We start from the raw sequence: 7378 nt of genomic DNA, 5'->3' as shown, positions 1-7378 counted from the left end.
TGTGGTCGACCCAGCAAGGCGCGGAAGCGACGAGCTCGACCACGTTGCAGCCCGGGCGCGCCAGTCCACACCGACCGAACCCGAAGTCTGCCGGTGAGGATTGGGTGCGCTGGGATAAAAGGTAGAGAGGCGTCATGTGCAGTTGAGGACGTTCGAAAAGCCTGAAATCCACCATTGCTGTTGCCAGCGTTCACCATCACCAACACTTGCAAACATTGCTTGATCGCACGTTGCCATCAATGATTCAACGGGATGAATTACTACTATACTGACTTTCCTTAATGGAACCGCAAGCAAGTTGCCGCTTGATCGAGTGAGTCTATTCGCTGCGTTGCCTTGCCTTGGGCGTGCTTGGCTGCAGGTCGTTCGTTTTTTTGGTCCTGTCGCTGATCGCCGATCACGGGTCAAATTCGACGAATGAACGAGCCATGGACCTGAAGAGGCCAGTCCGCGAACGGCCAGCTCCCGGATGCTTTGTACGCACCCCTGGTGGACGCAGAGGATAGGCAACCGCCCATGGATACGGTCGTGCAGTCACATGCGTGGGCCCTCTGCCGAGACCGGCCGACCGATCGAGGAGCCAAGGCTCGGGCTTATCCAACCGAATTAGAACAAGCCTAGCTAATATTCTCTTCTGTTTCCGGCCATGGTCCCGTCGCTCGGATGGAAGCATCGTCTAATAAAACATCTCAAAACACCTCCACGCAATGTGCTCCGTGGCCGCACGCCCACACACTAGCTTTGGTTTTCCATCTGCGGCGACATTGTAGTCGGCGCACATAGCGCGCTTGAAGGCAGCCCCCACGCGTCGTGCGGACGTGCGGTTCGTGATGGAACGAACAATCGAGGCAATGCTATTTGTACGTCCTCTCAGGAAGAAAAATTCCTCGAGCACCGGCAGCCCTCCGCCACACTCGACCAGTCCTCCATAACAATCGAGCATCATCGCCGCCGAATGGGCTGGCCGCGGACTCTCCGCGTTGACGCCCCCGCGGCCAACTGCGTCTGTCTTCGGCTCGTTCCAAGTTTGCCTTCATTTCATCATCGGCTCGGTGCCACTGGCCACGCAGAGTAAAATCATTTTCAAGCAACTTTTACATACCCTGCTTGCCGACGCCACCACGTACAGTAGGTGTGTGTGACTAGCGCGAGTGCCACGCACAACACGATCGGCCTGCACACGACATTCACCATGGAGAGAATTCCTTATTTGGCCCTTTCTTAAAATTTGCTTCCCTATTTGGCCCAACATAATCTTTTCCACCCTATTTGACACCTAAAGTAAAATGTGTTTCTTATATGACACTTCCGTCCATTTTAGGCACTAACAAAGTTAAATGTGAGGCAAAAAGACCATTTTGCCCCTTGTGCATTGTGTAACTATCTTGGGTATGTAAAAAAAGCAAAAAAAAAGTTGTAGAGTTCATTGTACTCTATTTGTAGAGTTCATCATGTAGAATAGAGTGCTGCAAAAAAATTGAAGTTTTATACTTTGATTTAGTAAGAGAAATAATTGCCAAAAAAGAGAAATACGTGCATGCAAAACTAGTCAAGTTTGTAATTGGCGTACATGCATGCAGTCATGTATATTTTTTTCTACTAATGTATACGAGTTGCACCCAACTATCCACGGTGACTCAACAAGCCAAGGCCCACATGGCATGGAGCTGGCCGCCTCACTAAGTAATGTTAGCTATCAGCGATCTGATACGGCTCACTAAAAATTGCTGGGTACGCAACGTACCTAGGTTTAGATAGAGCCTCTTCAGATTTAAAGTTGTTGCGCAACGTACAATGCCTTTATAAAGCCTCCGGTGCAACCGTGGGGAAAGACACACTCGCACACTGCTAGGCTCGGAGAAGATGCTGTGCTACAGTGGCGGAGCTTGGGCCTAATCTATGAAGGGGCAATGGGCTAAGGAGGGGCAAAACTATCAGGTTTAGCCTGTTTTTACTTAACATCCAGCACAAAAACTAACATGTATTAGGTGAATTTTTCTTGGGCTGGGGGGCCACCGCCCAGGTTGGCCCCCATGAAGCTCCGCCACTGTTGTGCTATGTCTGACTACGCTGGTGTGCATTTTTAATCACGACCTCCGTGCACCGCAGGCGATGCCGGCGCCATCCGCAACTCATGGCACCGCGTATGGGCAGCCGCGCCCGTGGCGCCATGTGCGTGAACGCCCAAAGCCAAGACTACAGCGCCGTTGGCTAATCGGCCTTCAACTCTGTAGTATTGATCATAGATATGCTAGCATAATTCATACGAATGTTTTGTACAGCTTTTACACGCACAGACCAGTTTACCTAATTAAGAAACAAAATATTAAAGCATACACATACATGTGCAGCATCCATTGAACATCGCTAAAATATGGATGAATTAATTGCGTTTTTTACTACATCCAGGAAATTTTCTAATTTTAAAATTTTATTTTATTTACGCACAGACCAGTTTTTTACGCACAGACCAGTTTACCTAATTTTATTTAGGTCAAATAAGGAAGCAAATTTTAAAAAAGGTCAAATAAAGAATTCTCTCTCCACCATGACAGCCGCCAGCAGTTACCACCACCGGCCAAATCCAAACATTGTTTGGTGCAACAGAATGCGTCCGTACGTGCAAGCTGCAGGATAAGGATCGATCGATACCAGGCAGGCATGGGCTCCGCTGCGGTGCCACCACCTACCAGCACAGGCTGACAGTCTGACACCACTGGCACGCGCCTGCTGCAGCTCCCGAACGCTGCGCCCAGCCCAGCCCCCCGCAGCTCTCTTCTACAGAACCCGGGGGCGCCACACACATGCACACACGGGCACGCGCCGCAGAGGATCGATCCGATCCCCCAAAACGGACCAAGCAAGGCTTCAAAAGCGCGCGTGGATTGGGTTGGATAAGCACGGGCCTACCAATCCCCACCCACCCGCCTTGTCCTCTCCGGCCACTCCTCCATCAACGTCCGGTTTGCACTAATCATGACCGCCACTACATCCGATCTTTTTATTTATCATCTCGGTCTTTGCCTTCCCTTGTTGCTAACACAGAGGAATAAATTAATTAACAGTTTCTTCAGGAAGAAGATACAGTAAATAAACTTAGTTGACAGATCTCTCTTGCTCTATGCTGTCAAAGCACATGGTTTCCATTGTTAGGAGAGACCGATATTTTTTGCTTACATGATGGTTTGCGTCTGTGACACTTCATTCCCTTCTGCTCTGCATCGAGCGTCGCAATAATTATCCTCACACTGCTTTCCACATAAGCATTTTGGCACCATGCTCATTTTCATCGTGACTAAAGAGGCTTGTAGCTCGTGTGCATAGACAGAGACAAATCTTCTTTTACATGCGTGCGAAATGCTCATTCTCTTTCGGCCGTGGCAGTGCTCGTGCGTGACCCATCTGTGTCATCGGCTTGAGCACGGTCACTACACCATAGCGAGCCACGTCTACTGTCGCATTGAGTCTGAACCTCCGAAAATATGCATTTTTCGTTGTCTGAACGTGAAAATATTTTCTTTAAAAAAATCAACCTATCCATCATCAATCATGGCAGTACAATGAACGCCAAAAATAATAAAATTACACGTAAATGCGTAGACCACCTAGTGACGACAACAAGCATTGAAGCGAGTCAAAAGTGCGTCGACGTCATCGCCTTCCCTCGTCGGAACCGGACAAAACTTGTTGTAGTACATAGTCAGAAAGTCGTCATGCTAATGCCCCATAGAACCAGCATACCAGAACAGCAACCGGCACTGATAAAGAGTAGCATAGACCTGAAGGATCCAACCTGAAGACACATGAACATAGACGAACGATGACCGAAACCGAGCAGATTCACCGGAGACACACCTCCACATGTCCACGGACCATCCTAGATGCACCACCGAAACGGAAGTTAGGTAGGGAGAACCTTATTTCCAACGAGACTGTGTAATGCCAAGTCATCAGGATATGCCAACTAAGCCTAGGGCTAGCAGTTCTAAAAAATAAGGTCGGCTCATCTCTCTCTCTCTCTCTCTCTCTCTCTCTCTCTCTCTCTCTCTCTCTCCTCTCTCCCTCTCTCTCTCTCTCTCATTTCACCGCCCCCCGACCCCGACCACCTCACCCACACAACAACAGTCGTCCCCTGACTTTGTTCGCCACCAGTGACCGACGAGCGGGCGTTGCACCTGTACCTCCCTTGTGTGGTTGGAGGGTCGTTGTCACCCGCACTGCCTATGTGTCATCTGGATGTCGATGTAGTGTGTCGAAGCAAGCTGTTGCAGCCAACCCACCATTGGTAGGAGGCGCCTCCTCTGCGCTTCCTTGTAGAAGGTCGACGTTTGGCACTCCCCGCCCATGTCCTCAAAGCACGGTCAGGGCATGCACCACCGTGTTTGGCACATGGAAGCTGTCGTGAATGGAGCTGGCAAAATGCCATCATCTGCTACATTGAGGTGGCGCCAAAGGTAAAGGTGACACGGCTACACTGACAAGGTAGTCAATGTGGTCAAAACCGCTTGACTGTGTGAAACCCGGAGGGGGTAATTCCCGAACCGTGTGGTTAGTTCGGGGTGTGGATCGACCAGTTTTGAAGTTTAGGGTTGAATATTAAACCGAATGGTTAGTTCAGGATTGTAATGTGAACTTTTCTCTTTTTGACTTCTCAACTACACGACCACTGATCCAAATCCATGCTTAGGAAGGCATCATCACACTATCGCATTAGTTATAGTCGTTGCGGTACATCTACGCGGTCGGGATGACCTGAACCTTCAGATCCAACATTGGAGAGACGACGGCATGACACACGAGAGACGGTGGCATGCAGGGCGCATGTCGCGCCATCTTATCCTTCCCTTCTTTCGGCGAAGCTACACATTTACATTTCATTAATTCTTATCCATTAGAAAGATGTATTTATTTTCGTTGCTACCCAAACACTAAAATCTTTGACAGAAACATCGCCTATTCGCAAATGTTGACTTCTTACACCACCTAGCACGTCACCACACCAACGCATGCGTTAGTTATAGCCCATGCCGCCCATCTATGCGGTCGGGATGACCCGGACTGCCGGATGCAACGGCGAAGATAAATCGAGGAATAATGGCCCTGACGCATGAGAGGCGGCGGCATGCAAGGCACGTATTGCGCATTGCGCCATCTTTCCTCCCCTTCGTCCGCCGAAGCCACACGTTTACATTTCATTAACTCTTATTCATTATAAACATTGATTTTCTTTTGGTCGCTATCCAAACATGAAGATCTTTGACAGAAAACATTGCCGAGTCACAAATGTTGACTTCTTACACTGCCCTTGATCCAAAACCCATTAGCGAAAACGTTTACCGCTATACCTGTGCGGTCGGGATGACCCGAACCGCCAGATCTAACCGTCAAGGAAAATCGGGGATGATTCACGTGGCGCGCAAGGGGAGACGGCGTGCGGGGCACGTGCGTCGCCATCCTATATGTCCTTCCCCCCTTCCTCCGGCGAAGCGGCCGGTGGCTGCCTCAGAGTCCGCTGAACTCAGAGCGCGCGCGCGATCTCCAGAGCCCGCTGGTTTCGCCCTCGGCTACTTGCTCGGGGCGGCGTTAGAGGGACGGCGGTGCTGCCTGGCGGGGTGGTGCGGGAGGGAGTGAGCAGCTGCGGGCAGCGGCGATCTGGGCATGGGGAACGCGAGCGCCAGGGCGGTGGAGAACGGCCACGCGGCGGCGCCGATGGAGCAGGTGGCCGTGGGCCCCGTCGGCGGGAGCTCCGCCGAGGCCGCGGCGCCGCCGGACGCCGTGATGCGGGAGCTCCCCCCTCCGGTCCCCTACGTCTTCGCGCCGCAGGTGATGATGATTTTTTCCTGCCCGAAATGGTAAAGAGGGAAACCCTCATCTGGCGTTCTTGATGTTTTCTTTTCTTCCGTCATATGGTTGTTGCTATCAAAGTGTTAGCACTGGGTCCTGTTCCGTTCCTCATTGGCGATCAAAATTACTAAATTAGTTTATTTTTGATGGGTAAAATTACTAAATTAGTTACTTGCGCCGGAGTTGCTTATTTCTGTTGAGACTGTTTTTCTCGATTATTTTAGCATTAATTGTGAAGTTAGTCCTTTTAAATTCTGTTAATTGTTCTTAGCTGTTGCTTCAGTCATTAAATTCAACCGGTGTTTAAACTTGAAATGACAACTGGAGTTGTAAGGATGGCCAATGGCACAAGTTTTAACTTAGAGATCCACGGTTTAAATGCAACTTGTAGTTTGGTCCTGGTATTCTTAAAGAGTAGGCTGTTGTTTATGATATAGCTAGAACATGTATGTGGAAGAAAATAGTTTTGACGAAGACGCGCTGGTAGATTTCGTTTGGTTGCACCTGGATTCTGCAAATGGATTTGGTTTGGTGCAGTGGGCAAGTTGGTCATCCTTTCGCACATTCTGCATAGCATTAGTTACTAGATAGTATCTTTAATTTTCCTCGAACATTACGCGGTCTGTGACAAACCGTTACACCCTGATCTTATTTTCTGGATTCTGCAAATGGATTTGCTTTGGTGCAGTGGCCAAGTTGGTCCACCTTTCACACATGGTGCATAGCACTAGTTACTACTCCCTCCGTACCAAAATACTTGTAGTTGGGGAAAACTAGTACAAGTTCCCCCAACTACAAGTATTTCGGTACTGAGGTAGTAGATAACATCTTTAAATTTCCTCGAACATTGCGCTGTATGCGACAAACCGTTACAACCTGATATTCTTTTCTGGGCAGTTCTTCTTATTTGTTTAAACTATATCGTGTGCTAAGCGGTTTGCACAACATCTTAGAGCAATTCTTGTACTCTTGGTCTTGATACTGGGATAAACACCATTCAAGAAAATGTATGTGGGGCATCAATGCATCATGCTCAACACATGTGTTTCATGATTGGAACTATAAGTGGAAATGGAATCCATGAACAAACTGATAGCAAGCACTTTATTCAGTACTGCTTAAATGTGATCGAGACGTTCAATAGTACATAGTTTTTGGAACTGAATTCTGTAGCGCTTATTAAGGTACACAAAAGAACATGTGATCTGTATTACCATCATATTTGGTGTTGAATTTCAAATACAATGATTTATGGTGGTGCTTTCATTGTTGATTCACTTACCCTTCTGAATATTGTCTTTGATGCTGTCTGGCCCAATATGATTCTTGCCTTAAAATAGGAGTATATTTTGCACATTAGCACCTTATTTGATCAGCAACAGTTCATACTCCGTGAGAAAATGGAGCATTTGGCCCCTGTATTACTGTATTAAGCTACTCTGGAACATTGTAATCCTTTCGCTGTATGGAAACCATGTGCTTTATTGACCTTTCAGATAATACTGTGAGATATGTGCATTGGTTCATGCTTTAG

The 7378-nt window shown here is 48.3% G+C and overlaps 1 protein-coding gene across 1 annotated transcript in view; it reads left to right on the top strand.

The window, feature by feature from the left end:
- Window positions 1-5515: 5515 nt before the first annotated feature.
- Window positions 5516-7378, top strand: part of LOC119348769 (SNF1-related protein kinase regulatory subunit beta-1-like) — a 3214-nt gene continuing 1351 nt past the window's right edge. The window contains exon 1 of the mRNA XM_037616760.1: window positions 5516-5823. Coding sequence (XP_037472657.1) covers window positions 5659-5823 — 165 coding nt within the window. The 5' untranslated portion in view covers window positions 5516-5658. The remainder of the gene's footprint in view (window positions 5824-7378) is intronic.

The sequence above is a fragment of the Triticum dicoccoides genome, chromosome 1B (assembly GCF_002162155.2).
Source record: "Triticum dicoccoides isolate Atlit2015 ecotype Zavitan chromosome 1B, WEW_v2.0, whole genome shotgun sequence".
In the NCBI taxonomy this organism is placed as follows: Eukaryota; Viridiplantae; Streptophyta; class Magnoliopsida; order Poales; family Poaceae; genus Triticum; species Triticum dicoccoides.
The sequence above is the reverse complement of the archived record's forward strand: the minus strand, read 5'-3'. Positions and strand labels throughout refer to the sequence as shown.